The following is a 22,080-nucleotide window of genomic DNA, read 5'->3' as shown; positions in this document are numbered from 1 at the left end:
CGGTTGAACGGGGAAACTAGTAATAGTAAAATGTTTTAAAAATATTTCATAAAATGATATTTTTTTAAATAAAATGCCGTATATTTTATTATGCATTTCGATTCGTGATAACATTTTCAACAACAAAGCTCATATCACCTTTCTTCCTCATATTGAAATTTCACTAGTTCAAACAAATGTCTTTGTTTTGGTAAATAAAAACTCGTGATTATCCAAACACCCAAAATTGGTACTTATATGAATGACAATAATTTGTTACTAACAGCAAAAAGAAAAAACTGCGCTGGGATTTGAACACGTGAAACCCGTGATCATCATGTCGTACCACTCACTTGACACAACTGAGCTTTTTAGCTTTTTAAAAAACGATAATTTCCATCCATTCCACTAGCCGTATTTATTTTTTGGATCAAAATATTTCTGCTGTAATGATATATTGATATATTGATATATATATATATATATATATATATATATATATATATATATATATATATATATATATATATGATGTGTTGTTCTTCCGGGTGTTCATCCGTTGTGTACTATTCGATAGTCGACGTTTCGCCATCATCTCAGATGGCTTCGCTTCGAGAGGTGTAACTCTCGAATTTATATATATATATATATATATATATATATATATATATATATATATATATATATATATATATATAAACAGAAGTTAATATCGAACATAGCACTCAAGAAAGTGGCAAACCATAGACACGTGTTTCGGACATGGAGGTTTTTTCAACCAGACTTCACCAGAAGATGGCAAATGAGACTTTATATATATATATATATATATATATATATATATATATATTATATATATATATATATATATATATATATATATATATATATATATATATATATATATATATACAGGGTCCTGCAACAGTGGCGCGGTGTTCCATATCTCTATATAGGAAGCAGATAGGAATCTGATTTTCTATATTACCTTATTGCTCGAGCTCGACAGAATAAAAATATTGGCGGTCACACAGGGTGTTCGATTTTTTCTGGGCGGATCCCAACTGTGTCTTTTTAAATGGCAACCTATATTTTTTATCGCTTTTTCGGTTTCTTCATAGAAAATAAAATAAACTTTATGTATATCTGCACTTCAAAAATATTGACGGTTTTCGAGATATCTAGCATGACAGGTTTTTTTTCCAATATTCGTCACTCAGAATATTTGAAATTATAAAGTGGTGCCAAGTCCAGTTGAAATTTTTTTTTGGTCGAATATTCTACATTGGTAACTCTCTCAAACGATATATCTGAAATCGACCTGTGATATACAGGGTATGAAAAACCGCTTGCCAAATATTGTAAATGAAAATTTGCAAAATCTTCCTTAGATTAAATGGAACACCCTGTATATTATTGATCCATAAGAAGCGCCAACGAAACCTCTACAAATTTCATTAAGTATTCCCTATGGCTAAGTTCAATAGTTTTTCTTAAGTGAGCATTTCTTTCGAGAAATGGTCATTTTTTCAAAGCGAAATCCATTTGACTACTGATAAAAATATACGAAAGATATCTTGTTTCAATTTTGTACATTAGAAGGTGTCCAAACAAATATTTTTTAACGAAATAAATGTATGTACCTATCACTTTTTGCTAAATGGAAAATTATTTTTTTATTGGATGCAGAATTTCACTCATAAATCGTGCAATATCAAACCAAACAAGTTAAAAGAAAGAAACATTATAAATAACTATTTTTTTCATGTTATTATATTCATTCAGAGCTTGAGTTCTAGATATTCAAATTTGTCAACTGGCAAATTACAAAACTACAAAAGGGAGAGTTTAATTAAGGTTGATAATGAAACTTTTATAAAATATGTTCAACATGTCTTCCATTTTCTTGAATGCAGAGCTGAAGTCTATGTTTGAAAGACTGTTCTACCCTGCGCAAGACAGCTGGTGTAATGCTGCGAAAAGCATTCATTATTCTAAGTCGCATATTTTCGGGAGAAGTTGGTGGCTCAACGTAAACCATATTTTTTATGTATCCCCATAAGAAAAAATCTAGTTTCGTCAAATCTGGTGATCTAGCGGGCCACCGTACAGGCCCATTCCGTCCTATCCATTTATTGGGAAATACTTCATTTAGATGATCTCTCACTTCTGCCGAATAGTGAGCAGGTGCACCATCATGTTGTAACCACATTCTATTGCGGAGGTCAAGAGGAATATCATCTAACAAACCTGGTAAATCATTTCGTAAGAAATTGAGATACATTGCATCATTCATATGTCCCTCAAAAAAGTATGGGCCAATTACATATTCTCCAATGATGCCTCCCCAGACATTTATCGACCACCTATGTTGATAATCCACCTGTCTCAATAAGTGAGGATTTTCTGTCGCATAATAATGGTAATTATGTCGATTTACAAATCCATTTTTATGGAATGTCGATTCATCCGACCATAAAATATTATTGAAAAAATATTCGTTTCGACGAATTTTGTTCATGGCCCAATTGCAAAATCTCACTCTTTTCTCGAAATCAGCATACAGTAGTTCTTGATGTAACTGAACGTGGTATGGATGCAAGCGATGTTTCTTCAATACTCGTTGCACTGATCTCTCACTTATATCCACTATTTCCCCAATTTGTCGTTGACTCCTACTAGGATCTTCTTCAACAGCAAGAAGAACTTGCAATTCATTATCTTCATTAGTAGCTGGCTTGATGCGCTCATGTTTGGAATACTTAATAGATCCAGTTTCAACGAATCGTCCCAAGACCTTTCGGAAAGATCTTTCATCTGGATGCCTTCTATCTGGATACCGTTGAGAATAAATTCTACTTGCCAATAAACAATTCCTGTCTGATTCACCTAATATGAAAATCATATCAATCAAACCACTTTTTGATAACAACATTCTGATGAAATTATACCGACAGTTCAACTTCACGATTGACTAAAAATTTCAATATTCATTTGCAGCCAAATATTTTGTTCTGTCATTTGCCAGACTACTTGATTTCCAATAAATATTTCATTCGCTGAAAGGTTGTTTTAGACCGAAAGAATATGGCACAAATTCCGAGATTTTTGAAATTATTGTAACTATTCAAGAACGTCCATTTTGTGGTGTAATTCGCAACTTGTTTATCTAGCAACAGGTAATTTTAGGAATGGGCGATATTTTAAGGAAAGGGTATTTTTTGTATATTCTTATCAGTCGTCAAATGGATTTCGCTTTGAAAAAATGACCATTTTTCGAAAGAAATGCTCATTTAAGAAAAACTATTGAACTTAGCCATAAGGAATACTTAATGAAATTTGTAGAGGTTTCGTTGGCGCTTCTTATGGATCAATAATATACAGGGTGTTCCATTTAATATAAGGAAGATTTTGCAAATTTTCATTTACAATATTTGGCAAGCGGTTTTTCATACCCTGTATATCACAGGTCGATTTCAGATATATCGTTTGAGAGAGTTACCAATGTAGAATATTCGACCAAAAAAAAATTTCAACTGGACTTGGCACCACTTTATAATTTCAAATATTCTGAGTGACGAATATTGGGAAAAAAAACCTGTCATGCTAGATATCTCGAAAACCGTCAATATTTTCGAAGTGCAGATATACATAAAGTTTATTTTATTTTCTATGAAGAAACCGAAAAAGCGATAAAAAATATAGGTTGCCATTTGAAAAGACACAGTTGGGATCCGACCAGAAAAAATCGAACACCCTGTGTGACCGCCAATATTTTTATTTTGTCGAGCTCGAGCAATAAGGTAATATTATAGAAAATTAGATTCCTATCTGCTTCCTATATAGAGATATGGAACACCGCGCCATTGTTGCAGGACCCTGTATATATGAATAGAAAAGTACTTTCTGATCATTCACATATTGATTTCAATTTAAGAGCCGCCGGAAGACATCTGTTTCAGCCTATTGGGCATCGTCAGTACCGAGCAGGCGGTCCCCATTGAAGGCAAAATGTGAAAAACCAGAAAAGTACTTGATAAAAATAGCTGCGCAAACGCAAGCGAAACATAAGTGGAACCACCTATTGGTGTGACTCCGAAGTCAACATGACAAGTTTATATGTCAGTGTTAGTGGTATGACCAATCAACCGACAACTGCGGTAGCGGAAATTTGGGAAGCTAACCTGAAATGTCATCGGAAAACGAATTCACATGTTTCTAGAAATGATATTAAATCAAGAAAGGTTAATGCTGTCAAGCTGCTGGAAAATAATTCCATAAAAATCAAAATATGAATAGAATTATTTTCCATAATAAATCGAATATAATGTCAACAGATTGTATTATATTCAAAAGTTATACAGGGTGTAACTGAATAAGTGTAAAACATTCAAGGAGGTGATTCCTCATCAAAAAAAAGATAGGATTTTTCATATGAAGAAATTTCATTTGAGCATCCCTTGTTGAGATACAGCCCCTTAATGGGGGTACATATTGAAATTAACCTGACGTTTTGTACTATCAAAAAGACACTTAGTCTGTAATTTATTTGGTTTATCCCATGGTTGTAAGGGGTGGAAAACGCAACCTCTATAATTTATTTCCAATGTAACTTTTTGTCTTATTACTTGTTTACCATTTAAACATTCATTTCCGATAGCCTGTTTTATTATAAACAAAAAATGTCTCTAGGGTTTTTTGCCCAAAATAAAGCAGTTCGCAGCAAAAAATTATTTTACGAACAACTACAGAGATACATCGTCATAAATGCGAAAATACAAAACTCATCTATCTAGTAGGTCGCTATTAGCGATAGTGACAATTAAATTGGTATGACGCTGTCAGTTAGTGATTTTTCGAAATTGAATTATTACTAATTGTGTGTTGTTGTTCTGTTCTTAATTTGTTACTTTCATAATTCACTTGTTATTAAAATGGCATACACAAATGAGGAAATGGCTGATATGCATTACGTTTACGATCTGTCGCAGGGGAATGGGTTAGAAGCTTCTAGAAGATATGCTGAAATGTATCCTCAACGGCAGCATCCTTCACATATAATATTTGCTCGACTTCATCAACGATTACGAGAATATGTTTCATTCGACAAAAGAACGCAGGATTGTGGTCGCCATCGAGAAGTTCGAACACCACAGCTTGAGGAAGCAGTACTTAATTTGATTGAAGAACAACCTACTACCAGTACTAGAAAGATTGCTTTCCAGCTAAATGTTGATCATATGACGGTATTTCGAATTTTAAAGGAACAACTCTTATTCCCTTACCATCTGCAACGAGTACAGGCACTGTTACCGCGAGACTTTCTGAACCGTCTTGAATTTTGCAATTGGATGCTGGAAAAACTTAGAAGAAATTGTGACTTTCCGAAGATGATAGAATTTACAGACGAATGTAGTTTTTCTCGGGACAAGATTATTAATTGTCATAATTACCACATATGGGCTGATGAAAACCCTCACGCTATTGTCGAAAATAACCATCAAGAACAGGTTTCTCTTAACGTGTGGCTCGGAGTTTTTGGGGATGACTTAATTGGGCCTCATTTTCTACCTCCTCGATTAAATGGTGAGGCATACGTTCAATTTTTAAGAGAAGTGCATCCAGTACTGCTGGAGGAAGTTCCTTTGGGCGTCAGAAGGGATGTTTTTCATGCATGATGGGGCTCCCGCCCATTTTAGTCAAGTAGCACGTCAGCATTTAACTGAAACATATGCAAATCAGTGGATAGGTCGAGGAGGACCACAGAACTGGCCCGCTCGATCCCCGGATCTCAATCCTCTCGATTTCTCTATTTGGGGCCATTTATAGCATTTGGTTTATCTTACTCCTGTTCACGATGTAGAGGACTCATTGATGCGTGCAGGGTAATCAGAGAGACTCCAGGAATATTTGAGCGAATACGTGGCTCAATGCGCCGACGTCTAGACGCATGCGTAATGTCTGAAGGTAGACATATTGAACATTTACTATGATTTCTACATATTGTGTTTTTTGTTATTAATAAATTAGTTTTGTTTATTACCCTTTAATTGTTTAATGCAGGTACTAACTACAAAATAACAATCAATCCAGTTCGCATTTATGAAGATGTATCTCTGTATTTGTTCGTGAAATTATTTTTTGCTGCGAATTGGTTTATTTTGGGCAAAAAACCAAGAGACATTTTTTGTTTAGAATGAAACAGGCTATCGGAAATAAATTTTTAAATGGTAAACAAATGATAAGACACAAAGTTACATTTGAAATAAATTTTAGGGGTTGCGTTTTCCACCCCATACAACGATGGGGTAAACCAAATGAATTACTGGCCGAGTGTCTTTTTGGTAGTACAAAACGTCAGGTTGATTTCAATATTGTAACTTTTTCAGTGCTTGTGAAAAAAATTGTTTCGTACCTGTACGAAAATATAATGGTGAACTACGAACACTCGTATGCAGTGATTTTAAAATTCACAATTGGAAATTCAGCAATAACCCATTTCGAAGATAGAATATATTTTTTAGATTTACGTGGAGGCGACACATTTTCTAAAATAGACCTAATCGATACATTTTCGAAAGTTTGTCACTATTTCCACACATAAAGGTTTATTATCGTATACGCGTTTAACCTACGGGATCACAAACACGCCCAGTATATTTCAACTAATCATCAAGCAGATTTTCGTTAACATACCGAGGGTGGTGTGCGAATGGATGATACTCTAATTATGGCAGAAACGACACAGAATATTTAGCAAATTTAAAATAAGTTCTATCCAAGGTAAAAAAATATGTCCTTTTTTTTGGACAGGGTTAAGTATTTTGAGAAAGGATTTCAAAACGAATGGCTGAAATATTCATGAAGTGAATTAAAACATTTTTCAGTCAAACACATTCTCAAACAATCTTGAACTGCATCAACGTTGTAATAAATTTAATATACTGAGGTAGATGATCATATATTTTTGGGTCAAGGTAACTTGAATAATTTTTGTAATTATCAATATCACGAAAAAAATATAGAGAATGTTTTCAATCCCTCACTCATACCATGAATTCTACTTGAAATTTAACAAACATGCCGTTTCTTTTATCATGTGGTAACATTGCTATATTCTTAACCGTAATAGATTCGAATAGAATAAATGATCATCAGGAACCATACAATGGTCGAACAAAATTCATGGGAACTCTCGCCCTTCTGGAGTTATACTTGGAAAACCGAAAATGCAGTTTTTCGATTTTTTCGAATGGAATTGTTATTTCGGAGAATATCAAAAAATGGAAAAAGAAAATATCATCGTATTCGAATCAATTCCCAATCAAACACTTTTTCCGAACCTTTCTTGGAAAATGGTTTTCCTATGTAAATGTTCATTTGTATTATTACACCTATAATGGATATTTTTGTCAAACCAATCATTGTTGGTGAATTTTGATTCGTCCGTCCAAATTATTTATTTACAAATATTACCAACTCCCTATTTCTACGTCTTAACCACTTCGCAAATCGTACTCTCCTTCCGTAATTCCTTTCATTGAGGTGATGAACTGCGGGTATCGTATAGCATTTATATTTGTTCTTTTTTAAAATAGTTCTGGTGGATTTGACAGAAATTGCCATTTTGTGGGAAATTTCTCGTAAAGAACAATCTTGATTAACATAAATTTTGTAACTGTCCAATCCTAAATTAAAAAAGATGTTTTCACTGTGTAAATTTTCATATGTTAATATTTGCTCACCCATAACATTTATTTGATTCCCCACACTTCCAGTAACCACACGTTTTCTGTTTTCTTTTTGTCAAATGCACCATAGTCTCTCAAATTTCTTTCTAATCGTCTAAACATTTGGATGTTCGGAATACGACGATTCGGCTATAGCTAGCTCAACATTCATATTTCTTGTCAAGAGAGTATTTCTACTTGATTTTGCATAACTGAATAGCATATCAGTCCTTTCATCATTTGAATACATCTTTGATATGTTCATAAACGTCTGACAGATATCAACAAGGCATTCATTTTTCCTGCAATACAAACCAAGCAAAGCCTACGCGTTTAAGATGGTAAATGAATTGAGATGCTATTTGATCATACCAAATTATACAACAGTCGAATTTTGACCAAAAACAGACATTTTCGTTACTTTCAGGATTGAGAATTATAAAAATATTATAAACCTTGAAAGAAGGATTACGGCAATACCAAAATTTACAAAACGAAAAAATACGAATTTTTATTGTGTTAGGGGACCTATCTGTCGAATTTATTGGGTTGTCTGAATTATTTTATAGAAATCGAAACAATTTACAAAAAAAAAAAAACGGTAAGACCGTAATTAAAAATTGTTATCACTGATGATGGTAGTTATTTCAGAAGAAACGCTATAAAAATATGTGATATACCCTTGGATTATGAATGTATCGCTTTAGATATCAATATCTGTAATAAAAGAGACAGGTCCGTATTTAAAAAAAAGTTGATGGTAGCCATGTTGACACGAAACGTTTTATCGAATATTTATTATTACATGGTCATAGTACACTTCGAATACAATAATTTTCTTTTTCCATTTCTTGATATTATCCGAAATAACAATTCCATTCGAAAAATAAAACGAAAAACAGCATTTTTGGTTTTCTCCGTATAACTCGAGAATGGCGACTGTCCCCGTAAGTTTTCTCAAACCGTTGTATTGTTCCCGATGACAGTTACCTTTTTTTCCCATTTAATCGTCTTCATATCTGTTACGGTTTAGATTATAGCAATGTTACCACAGAATAAAAGCAACGGCCTGAATATTCGTGCATTAGGAGGTGTATTTCAAGAACAAATAGGTTTTGAATGACATAATTTCATAGGATAATATTTCTACAAAAATGGCACCCCCATAAGTATTTATACATTTTTTGATGAGCTGGAATTTCTCACAGGTAATAGTCATTACCTTAAACGTGAATCAACCTAAAGAGGAGTTCATCTCACATAAGTCTTCACAATGACAATTCTAGTTCAAAAATTATTCGACCTGCATGCCGAGACATTTTATTATATTGAGGCGGCTAACATGAAGGTCATCACAATTGAAAAGCATTTTTCTGTCTATTATTAAATCAAAATTAAATTTTAATGATATTGAAATATAGATCATTGCCCCTGAAACGTCCTGCTAAATTGTTTGAATTGACTTCAATATTTGTTTCTAAATATTTCCCCATAAGAGACTAAGCATTGAAGATATGTAGCCTTCACTTTCTCGTATTTATTCTATATTATTTATCATTGTATGAAAAAGTTGAAATGCACTGATAGCACTGAGTAAAAAGCTTTGCTGAGGTCACAGAAATCCGTAGCAGGGCTCAGACAAATCGATAACTTTCTCTTAAAACTAGCAATGCAGTTTTGCTGCTGATTATCATTGTAATAGTACTGACAGAACTATGTCAGTACTAGTACTTTGCTGACTGGTAGTTTTTCGATTTATTTACAAATTTTAAAGGTAGCAAAAGGAATTGTTTCGGGAAGAAGTAAATCATTAAATCATTGTTGAATACATAATCCACACAAGGTTTCTAATGGCATAATAATCATTTAGGGCAACCTAAAATATTATATCCATTCACGGAATAATCAAGCGAATAATATCACATGAAAAACGGATTTATCGACCGCTAATAAAAATTGGCACAATGCCTAGTCCTCTGGTCGACCCAAAGAAATCGAAAGTGACAATGACCCAGTTGGCAGTTCTATGGTTGCTTGCGAGAGTTTGTTATGGTTTGCATAATACCATTTCGTTTCGGAATTCCCATCGAGAATTACTCGAGACAAAGCGTTGTCTCGAGTAATATTCAAGTTCACTGAACAGGAAAAAATTAATAGTTCAGATTTCTGTTTTAGTACTTTTTATATAGGTCATTTATTATTTAAATTTTTTAATCTGCCTGAGAATTATTTATTCACTTCTCATCGTAACATTTCTGAAAGCTATCCTTTATGAAAAATATTGATCGTCTTTATCCAGACTTGAAAAAAGGACGACTAAATTTTTAGGCAGAGGTGGTTTTCGCAGAGGCACTGCTCTTAGAGCACCTTAAGGATTTTCCTGTAGTGCTTGTGTTTCAATAGGGGAGCCCAAGCGGGGATTTCGGGATTTACTAAAGTGCGGCAGATTAATATACAGGGGGATACCTTGTTTAAGTACCTCCACCAAATATGAGCCCCATATATATGGCCTGTGAGGGATAAAGGATCAGATTAGTGAAAAAATTGATCATCAGAAATTCTCGAGCGCGTCAGATTAAGGTAGGGTGAGTTAATTACCTGCTAAAAAGTGTATATTCCAGTAATCTGACAATTTGAGAGTGACTTAAAGAAAGGGGAGGGCAGCAAAGTTGTAAAAAGATAACGTCATTTTGACATTCTCGAGCGTAGCTTTTTATTTTATTTTGAAGGAAATAATTCCAGGATAACGAAAATATATAATCTGACAATTTTCGCAAGCCAAAATAACAAAAAATTTGTCGATAAAGTTTAATGCGTGCAGTTGTGTGATACCTATATTTCTCTCTCCGAGTTTCTATTCCTCTATTCTCTATTCACTTTTTCTCTCTCTATTACTTTCTCACTCCGTCCCCACTCTGAATTCTGTTGCCATGACGCCATCACAGCTGATCACAGAGACTCGTTCGTAATGAAGATGAAGATGATGATTAATCAATCAATTAATTGATGGATGTAGCCGTTACTACGTGGTAAGAAATCATAATGAAGAAAAGAGAAATTAAATTTTCTATGTTTTTTACCACTTTTATTTGTAACTAACGTTACGTTCGTTCTATAAGGACATTTTGAAACTTATGCAATATATAAAGACATTTTCAAACTTATACAATATATAAGTTTGAAAATGTCCTTATAGGACAAAACTGCAGTAACGATAGTTACAAATAAAAGTGGTAAAAAACATAGAAAGTTTCATTTCTTTTTTCTTCATTAATTAATCAATTGATTTTAAAAAAATAATATTTATTTGAGCAATTTACAAAAATTATTTTCTTATAAATAAAAGTATTCCACTTAAAAATCATACACTTATTCAATTATTTATTTATTTAAGTTCAATGAATTGAAAAAAAAAATTGTTTTCGTCAGATTAAGCGAATCCCTCTAGATAATCGTCAGATTATGAGATAACACGTCTAAAACATAAAGATGAACCATATATATCTTAATCTGACGCGCTTGAGTATTCCAAAATGGCGAATTTTTTTTGAACATTATAATAATGGCCGCGAGTTTGCGTCAGATCGAAATCGTCAGATTATTGAATGAGAGCTTTTTTTTTGTTGCACTTAACACCCCCTTAGAAAATCTGACGCGCTCGATTAAATTTTTTTTCTTTTCACTTTCAACCCTTACGTACAACTACCCACATCATGCAAATGATCAGATTAACATACCAACATTATTGCTATCAATATCTGACGCGATCGAGTATATCCATGCAAAAGTATTTTTTTACATATTTAAAAATCTATAGCCGCTTCCCCCACCGATGAAAAGGTATATATTATATAACATTTTTTTATTCTTATCATCTAAGCTTTGCAACCTAATATGTCTCAATGACGCTCGAGTAAATCCCCATTTTACATTGTGGGCTCCCCTGCTATTTTGTCTTAAAAAAATATTATTTCAATAAATAAATATTTATATACTTTTTATTCCATATATTTTGGATGACTAAAAATAGAGGTATTTCATCTCGTCTGGCAGACATTTAGTAACTGGTAAGAATCGACTCAACAACTGATCGACTCAACATTTTTTATCACTTCGCCGACTTGAGGATTACAATAAATGATTTTAATCAATTTTTAAAACATAGTGAAGAAGGTGAATATATATTTTTGGACCAATACATTCCAGTCACATTCCAACGAAAACTTGACCCCAAAAAATACCTCAATTTTTATTTTTAGGGGGACTAATTCTGATATGGAAATCATAGCCGAAACTGCACGCCCCTGCGGTCAGCAATTACCCCCCCTATTTTTTCCAATGGCATGGGCGGTCGAGTGATACATCATTTGAAAGGTCTTTTGTCCCTCTATTACTTCTGTAATTTTTTTCGAAATTGGTTCATTTGTTATTGAGAAATTAAATGTTGGACGTTTTAATTAAAAAAAAAAATCGCTGTCAATTAAATGTTGGACGTTTTAATTAAAAAAAAAAATCGCTGTCAATCATATGAGGAAATCTACTAAAGTAATATCAATGGCAAAACAATCAACAGAGAAAGTGTTCAAGATGACGTCCATCCAGTTCCATACAATAATACAGACTACTTTTGAAAGCGTTCCTTACCTACATTATTGAAGATGTCCGGAGTCAGAAATCGGCATTCCCGTCGCAGGTCTTCTAGATTTGTAGAATTTATTTAATTAGTAGTAAATGTTTTGAAATAGACGACACTGTTAGTTTTTGTTGAATCTAGTTGTCGCAGAACAAAAAAGTAGATAGTTGGCCAGTCACTTCTTCACGAATTATTATTCAGTCATCCTTTTCACTGTGTTCCAACATGGTTTATTCTACTGAACAAAGAATAGAAATTGTTGCCACCTATTATCGAAATAATGAATGTGCTAAAGCTGCTGCAAGAAATTATAATACGAAACATCCAGACCACAACATGAGCCATCAATACGTTAAACAGAAGACCTGTGACAGAGAATTGTTCGGGAATGTCGATTTCTGGCTCCGGACATCTTCAATAATGTAACTAACGCTTTCGAAAGTAGACTGTATTATTGTATGGAACTAGATCTAGATAGAGGTCATTTTGAATACTTCATCCGTTATGTACTTGTGATGCATTGTGTAGTAGTAATGAATATAACTGTATCTTTTTCCCTACACCATACCGTCATTTTAACACCTCGACACGTGTTTTGATCACTAAGTGATCATCTTCAAGAGGAAGATCAAACTTCATCCATTGATTGTGATTACTTTCGTTGATTTTCTCTTAAATAAAACGTTCAACATTTAATTTCTCGATAACAAATGAACCAATTTCGAAAAAAATTATAGAAGTAATAGAGGGACAAAAGACCTTTCAAATGACCCTCTATGCCATTGAAAAATAATATAGGGGGATAGTTGCTGACCTCAGAGAGGTGAAGTTTTGTGTGTGATTTCCATATCAGAACTAGTCCCCATAATAATGATAATTGACGTGTTCTTCGAAATTTTCGATTACACGCCCGTTTCCGACTTACAGGGAGGGTCAAGTTTTCGTTGGAACACCCTATATTGAATCTGAATTCACAATTAATAAATATAAAAGGTTACTAGAGTTACTAGAGTGAAATCATTAAAGATTGAACAGGGACTTCTGGCGCAGAATAAATTCAAAACAGGCACTGTTTCCAAACATCAAGGCTTGTTTTGGTTTCAAGAAACCCTACTCCTCAAAAAGTGCCTTGTGTGATCCTCTGTTTGGGCCATTTGCCATGCACGCTATGACTGCAAGACCTTATAAAGTATTTATTTTTCAGTAAATTATTCAGTGATATAAGCAATGCATTTTCTATCTCACATTGTGTGAGAACTGAAATGGTAGGTAACATAAAATGATCCCAATCAAACATATAATTAATTTCCTGTAATTATGTAGAAACTTACTATATAATGTCTGAAGGAACTCTCGTTTATATTCACCACTCCTGTTAATAATCAACCGTTTAACAAAAATCAAAATGAATATGACAAAAAACTGAATTATGCAGTTTATTGTGTGATTTTCACTATGAAGGGTTTTACAAAAACTGCGACACGTGTTTCGCTATACAATAGCTTTCTTATGCATGAGGTTTCGCTATACAATAGTTTCCTTATGCATGAGGAAGTTATTGTGTAGCGAAACACGTGTCGCGGATTTTCACTATAAAGGGTTTTACAAAAACCGCGACACGTGTTTCGCTATACAATAGCTTCCTTAAGCATGATTAATACAGTTTATTGTATGATTTTCACTATAAAGGGGTTTTACAAAAACCGCGACACGTATTTCGTTATACAATAGCTTCCTTATGCATGAGGTTTCGATATACAATAACTTCCTTATGCATGAGGAAGCTATTGTGTAGCGAAACACGTGTCGCGGTTTTTGTAAACCCTTTATAGTGATAATCATACAATAAACTGTATTAATTAGTATTTTAATATGGATTTTCATCAAGTATTGGCCAGTTCTATTCTTTTATTGAATATGACAAGATGACGATGAGTAGGAGTGATATTTTTTTAAGGAAAGAATTTTGATTCGACATCAACTTATCGGATGAATTGGAATTTGAAATTCTCAGATTTTATTTATTTATGAATTATATTCATTTCTCCGCAACCGAAATACTGGTAGAATGGAGAATAAAACAGATACTTTGTAAAAATAAGAATACCTTTACCATTAACAATACTTTTTTCTTTGATATATCGATTTTCTAACTTTCATTTAATCACAATTAAAATTGGAAAACTCACTTTGTATGCACTACTGGAAAACCCTCTTCTTCTCATATCTGCCACAAAAACTCACAATCACTACGAACAAATTAACAATGCTGACAGTAATGTCAATGCCTCGAGTTAACTAGAATCCTGAATTAGGTAAATAAAACACTGTATTGCTGAGATGCCACAAAATGTTTCTGTAAGTAATCGCCGGACTTCCATTTTCGGAGAGCGATCTATTGCCTCTCAAAAAAAATCTCGATTATACGCCGCTAATAAAAAGAAGTTCAGAGAGTGGCTTTCGTATTCTCGCCATGACTGAAGAGAACTACCAACGAGTATGTTGAATAATAACGTTCTACTTGAGTAATGATGTTTTGAATTCAGGAGAACACGACTACCTTGACTCAAATAATTACATATTATTATATCAAAATGCATCTTCTCTCGGATACAAATTTATGGAAATGCGCCTTCGTATCCAAAATTATGGATCGATACGAAATTAGTACGTACATTTTTCGGAATTTCAAGAAGAAATAAAATATAATTGTTGCTGAATTTTTTTTATATGATCGTAAATTACTATAATGTTCACATATCTTATAATTGGTTTATTATTTCAAGACTTTATAACAAAGTTCATTAATAATGAGTTTGGGCAGGATTTCTTCACAAATGTTTTCAATTACATTATAATTTGCTTCCGAAAAACATACTTAGTGGTTCAATATTATTAGACATCCTACATCAGGAACAGTAATAAATGGATGTTCAAAGCATGAATACAATAAAGGGGATTTACCAAATTAGACACCACAACAACTGGCACGATTGGATAAGAAAATTCATAATACTTTTGCAGACGAGGCTGACATCACGCAAATTAACATTGCTGTGTACAGCTCAATTCAGTCACTTTCCGATTAGAAAGGACGGAATTCCGGCCTTATGGATCATAAGATTGAATGATAGGTATAGCTGAAGTAAACGACATTGTGCATACTTGAAGTTGTGGGCCCTCTCAAAGGCCAAAACAACCAATACATAAAAATAAACCGGCTGCCAAGTAGTCCACGTGGACCGAGTTTTATGATTGGCGAAGAGTCGTAAAATTAAATTTGAAGTCATGTGACGGTGACGAATAGAAATCGGAAATGCGGGGATGGTTATCGCCTCGTGTTCAGTTCAGGAACTGATCGCGATTTGAGTGTTGGAATTCAATATTGGTGCAGTTATAATTACTTGAAAAAAATTATCTGTACTTAATGTGGCGTCTTTGGACAAGTACACTTTTTCCAGTGTAGTGATTCCAATAGCGATGGTAAACAATGCGAAGAGATACCAGTGAATAAGATTCGGATGCATTTGAATATTGAAATACAAAGATAATGTTTCAATTTATATAAGAATCTACATCTCAAGTTTTGTTTCGAGGAAAACAAACTATTACAAACATCTGATTTCACCAAAATTCAATTCTCAACTGTACGTAAACGCAAGACGCGATGTGATACAGAATTACCAAACATTTACATGTTCATCTAATAAAATCAGTGAAAAAAAAACAAATCAAAATCAAATCATAAGGAAGAACTTGAATACTTCCGGCCATCACGTGAGCTGCTGTGACAAAAATTTTCAGAATTGGATAAAGGAACTAGGATTTACATTTAAAATAATAAACAAACGTCAAGCAGTTATGGAAAGCAGAAGAATAGTGGAATTGCGTGTCAAATACTTAAAACATATAACTAAATATAGACAACAACAATGGCAAATTTCCTCTGGAGACACCCTACATTTTGTTTTATGAGAGAGAGGACATTGTTAGATCAAGATCTTCAAATGATGTGGTGCTGCAGGTTTTTCCGGTTTTTCCTGCAGCTGAAAAAGCAAATGTGCCACTGGAATCAATGAAGTCGCCCCGGAGCGCCAATTAATTTTTATTGTTGTTTTTATTTTGTTTTTGTCGTTGTTTCAATAAAATCTATTTCCTATTTGGACGAAACTTGGTATGACACTAACGACTCCGTTACGAAAGAGTGGACTGATGGTTCGAGAACGTGTACGCCTAACATGTCTGTAAACAAAATTCGACAAGAATGTAATAAGGTTATCAAAGGAGTATCTAATATTACCGAAGAAGACTGGCAGAGAAGGATTGAAAAAGTAATTTCAGTTGAAAAAGATGGAGATTGGACACTTCCATATTAATGGTGGAAATTAATTCATTATTGATTTAAATGACGACAGTTATAGTGAAACAGAAGCTTTCGAAGAAAGTTAGTGAAGTGTTTTTGAAGCAATCGATTGATTGAATTGGGTATTTCAATCAATATCTGCGGGCTATGAAAACACTATTTTGTGTTATTCCAGCTTTCGTAAAGTATATTATTCTCCTTTATCAAGAATATCTACAAAATAAAGATCATGTGAACATTATACAGCAATAGATATGTTACAAAAAGTAACCAAAGTTAGTATAAAATATAAAAAAGGCATATAAATTCAAAAATAAAACGAAAAGTCGAATGCAAAATTTGACGTTGAAAATTTTGTTACAGCACCAGAGAAAATGTGATTATTATAATATTTACACATACAGTGAGATTAAATATAAGTGTTAGTGAAAAATTATTAGTAATATGATATTGAAAATAATAATATGATATTGAATATGATATGATATTGAATTGAATATGATATTGAAAATAATAAATTCAAAAGGCTTTTTCTAGAAATGGTTCATATAAGTAAACATAATAATAATTTTAACAAAAAATCAGAAATACAAAAGCAAGTGAAGCATTTGATACAACATTCCATGAACTCTTTTTTTTTTTCTTACGGTACCCAACACAATAGTAAGATACCTTCAACAACTGTTACCACTTTGGATGACTCGTTCCACCTTAACATCTAATCAAGCTGAACAATGGCACTGTCACAGATGTGGTCATTGGAACTGTCGGGAAAAAAAAAGTTACTGCCACGAATGTGATTAGGGATTTTATCTCACTCAACCTCTTTCTGTAGAGTAGTTTAGAGAACTTCACTTGAAATGAAGACTCTGGAAACGATGTACCTCCACAGAGTTTGTATCTCCGTTCCACGATTATACAATGCCAGACAACTGGAAGGCCGTAAAGTCATAACGGGGTGAACATGAACATGAAAGAGCATGATTATGTTTGGTTATAACTTTCAGTCAGTTATGATATATCCTATCATCTCATCAGTGGACACACCTAAGATATACAATAAATTTTACCAGGGATATCTTTTAGTAAATTTTCAAGGTAAATGGCTTCTTCAGCAGCCACATAAATTACTATACATATTGAGCCTAGGTGGTTGATAATGCTTTTCTCATTTCATTTACTACTTTTGCAACAATAGCACCACCAAATGATTTATGTGATGCCCAGTCGGCGTCAACGAAACCTTCTAAGTTGGGATCCGATTTTGTGAATGCAAGATTGTTTTCTTGCATACCTTTTGAATATTTAAAAATTGTCTTAGCAGAATTCCCGTGAGCTCCCGAATCATATTCATCATCCATCGCATTCATCCAGTTCTCCTTGTCGGGACACTTTTAAGCTTTCTGCTTAGTTTGAAGTTTATACTCTACCTTTATGTCATCCTGATACATACGAGTATAGTGAGACGAAATCGGGTTCAGAGGGATCGGGCATTCTGCTAAAATACAGCCAACAGCAGATAAAATGGTTTAAATTCAAATGTTTATTGCAAATAGTACAAGCAAGTATCTGAAATGAATAATTAGTGGAAAAATTACGGAATAGGGCCACGGGTTATCCGACATCACTACTCAGCACGTACATCTTACTTGCATTACGCTATCTCTGATTCTGATGAAAAATTGATATTTCTCACATAGAATATTTGACTAACAAATCATTTCAAAAGAAATTTGAGCAATATATGAAACGTAATTATGCATATAAAACATATAAAACACTTTCTGAAGAGGCAGAAAGGTGGATGTGAGATAATGATCTGGTGCAGTGGCCAATGCGTTCACCAGACTTTAGTCTTTCGAATTATTCAGCACCCGGTTCTATAAAGAACAAATTATTCAAATTGTATTCTGGCCATAGGAAATAATTGAATAATTCTAAATAATGGGCCAAATATTTTAAAAAATCCTTTAATGAGAACGTTGTAAAACAACTGCTTCATTTGTTAATGAAATGAACAAACATTGAAAACTACTCAGTGGATTTGTAATGGTATAGGCTATTGAAATTATAACAATGAATAGATCCGTGTTAATAAATATTGTATTGATAAATATTGTATCAGGTGACGTCAAATTAAAAACAATAAAAACAAAAAAATCTCCTGAATATTTTCGTTTTCTCATAATGTCGACAATGTGTTCAATGTTTTTTTATATTTTCCAATATTCCGAAAAGAGTATAGATATACTATTTCCAGAGCCGAGAAAGTCACAACTTACAACCAACTTAACTGAGAAAAATATTGAAAAATAATAATTGTGACTGTTTCAACCCTTACTTTGTGCCACCGTTTAAGCCTCTTGGTTGGGTATAACTACTATTTCAGGTCATTTGGAGAAATAATCCATCACAATCGTAAGGTATTTGTTACCGGATGTGGTCATAGGAAGTGGTCCCAGAATGTCAACTGCGATTCTCTCGAAAGGGCACCCACTGAGGTACTGCTTCAACCTCCCTCTTTGCCTTGTCTTCGGTTACAGCATGGCAGGTTACAGCATGGCAGGTTACAGCATGGCCGTACTTGAAAATCTCCTGCCATTCCGGCCTCACTTATTTATAAATCCATTCTCGTATAATTTTCAAGGCAGTATCCTCCTTTTGCGGTACGATGATATCTTGCCTCGTCATGAGGGTAGTGTCAAGTCTAGTAAGAAGTTCTTTTTCTGGTAACTGGGTATCCTTGTCCTCCTGGCGTTGACAAAATTTGCATCCGGATGACAAGCATGGTCTTCTTGAGAGGCTATCTGCGTTTTCGTGTCTCTTTCCTTTCCGATATTGAATTTTTAAAGCCATAAGTTTGCAACTTTTCTATCCACCTGGCTATTTGTCCTTGTGGGTCTTTGGAGTTGAAGAGCTACCGAAGTGCTGAATGGTCTGACCCGATAAATAATTTACGGCCATATAAAAAGGAGTGGTAGTGAACCACCGCGTTGACCACTGCAAGGATTTTTTTTTCGTACCACAGAAGTTTAATTCGGATATTTCCAGCGACATATTGAAATACCTAATGACGACTTCTCCTTCTAGGACCTGAGAAAGTACTGCTCCTATTTCAAGATAGAATGCATTCGTGTCCAGTAAACAGCTTTGGGTATGCCAGGATCGGTGGGCTGCTCAATTGTCTCTTCAGGGCAACAAATCCTTGATAGCAGTCTGGAGACCAAACGAAGGGGGTTCTCCTTTCAATCAAGCTAATCAGCGGTCTAGCAATTTTCCCAAAGTCCTTCACGAAACACCGGAAATAGCTACAAGAGTTCAAGGAAACTTTTTACGACGTGTTTGCTCTTCGGTGTTGGCTATTCTTGCACTTCCTTGATTTTCTCTGGATCTGTTTCAACTCTTTTTGAACACAAAACGAGTTCCAAGAAATTCACCTTTTCGTAGAAAAAGCAGCACTTCTTTGGATTGATCTGAAAATGAGCATTCCATAGCCTCATGAAAACACTCTTCGAGTTTACTGATGTTCGCCAACACTTTTTCCGGTGATTATAATGTCATGAAGATAGACAAGCATGTTTTCCAGGTCAGTTCTCTCAACAGCGATTCCATTAAGGGTTCAAATGTTGAGGGTGCATTGCATAATCCAAACGGCATAAACTCAAACTAGTAAAATCCATTGCCAGTGGAAAAGGCAGTCTTCCCTTTATAATCGGGGCGAATGGCCCCCTGCCAATATCCGCTTTCCAGATCTAATGTTGAGAACCATCTGCATTCAACATTAGGAGATTTGAGCCAGTTCTCGGCCTCCCCCCCCACTATGACGTCACGTGGGGTGAATGACCCTCCCCCCACCACTATGACGTCATTAACGATGTAATGGTGTAATTAGGGCGACCTTGAACGACATGTCCGACTCATGCCTCCCCCACCACTTTGACGTCACGTGGGGTGAATGGCCTAGACCGACTCATGCCTCCCCCCACCACTATGACGTCATTAACGACGTAATGGTGTGATTAGGGTGACCTTGAACGACATGTCCGACTCATGCCTCCCCCCCACCACTATGATGTCATTAACGACGTAATAGTGTGAATACATATTTATCGGTGTGCCTCACCTCTCTCTCGATGCGGCGATGTCTATGACGTAACGCATGGCCCTACCATCGCTCTCGATGGTGACGCGCAGGCGGCGAGGCCTGTGGTATTTAAGAAGCGGACGAGTGTTGGTTATGTCAGTTTACACCAAGTGAGTTAGTGAGAACATATCATAGAAAATGTATTCTTGTGACTGTGGTAAATCTTTTACTCGTAGTGATAACCTTCGTCGTCATCAGCTCCACACTTGCCAAGGAGGTCCATTAGTGAAACGAGTGAGATTAGATGACATTGCAACACCTATATACACATGTAATTATTGTAGTTTGACGATTCCATTGACTCAAGTGAATTCTCACAATAGAAGTCTGCAACATAAGAATAATGCATGTGTACAATTGAGTGATGGTGTTCAAATTATAAAGGGTGCCTTCAAGCGTCGGATTGCTACATACAGGGTGCAGAGTTCCATTGTTTCCACCGATTACATGTTATTCTTTAATGAAATCAAGCAGAAAGTAATTGAATTATTGGAGTCAGCCATCAGGGTTCACAAAATCATCAAAGTGAATATGGAAGAATTTGGGAATCATATTTTGCAAACGCAAGACCTAAAGGAAACCAAATCATCTAACTCTCAGAATAGATCTACTGATCTACTACTGATCAGTAGACCAATCTACTGATTTGAATTCCTTATTTGATGGATTTCGAAATGGAATTATCGCTCAAACTAGAGAATTCCAGGAACGTGATTCAGGTAAGCATTTCTACCAAGTTTTAATTGGATGTATCAGTAATTTCGATTTATATTTGGTTGGACTTGTGAAAAAATCATGTTTCTGGAGGTGAACATCAATAAATACAGCTCGCTCAGTGGATGTTCATATGTGAAGGTGCCTGAATGTATCGAGCGTAGGAAGGCCGTGGTTAATGTTCATAATGAAGATCAACATTGTTTTGCATGGGCTATCACTTCAGCACTACATCCTGCAATTGCTAGAACGTCAGAAGTTTCATCATATCCACATTTCAATACTGTCATAGATGTAACAGGTATGAATTTTCCGATAAATTTGAAGGATACTGTGAAATTTGAGGACAAGAATGATATTTCAGTTAATGTGTATGGTTTAAAAATTAAATTCGAGAAGGGTAAAATAATGTATGAAATAATTGGACCATTACGTTATTCCTAGTCAATTTGTTACTAATCACATATGATTTCGGTAATAGTCATTATTGTTGGGTCAAAGATTTTTCAAGATTAAT

General features: G+C 34.4%; 1 protein-coding gene across 2 annotated transcripts in view; it reads right to left on the bottom strand.

Annotated features, from left to right (window-relative positions):
• The window catches only part of tsl (membrane-attack complex domain containing protein torso-like), a 134,858-nt gene that overhangs the window by 90,738 nt on the left and 22,040 nt on the right, over nt 1–22,080 (bottom strand). The window contains exon 1 of one of the 2 annotated variants that reach the window (XM_023173648.2): nt 14,532–14,820. The exons of the other annotated variant lie outside the window; for it this stretch is intronic. Within the exon in view, the coding sequence (XP_023029416.1) occupies nt 14,532–14,567 (36 nt within the window). The 5' untranslated portion in view covers nt 14,568–14,820. Of the gene's footprint in view, nt 1–14,531; nt 14,821–22,080 lie in introns of those variants that run through there. 2 annotated transcript variants of the gene reach the window in all.

The sequence above is a fragment of the Leptinotarsa decemlineata genome, unplaced genomic scaffold (assembly GCF_025532065.1).
Source record: "Leptinotarsa decemlineata unplaced genomic scaffold, Ldec_3_MD MMD2_P_RNA_scaffold_6, whole genome shotgun sequence".
NCBI classification, from domain to species: domain Eukaryota; kingdom Metazoa; phylum Arthropoda; class Insecta; order Coleoptera; family Chrysomelidae; genus Leptinotarsa; species Leptinotarsa decemlineata.
Note: the sequence above shows the minus strand (reverse complement) of the source record. Positions and strands in the feature narration are given on the sequence as shown.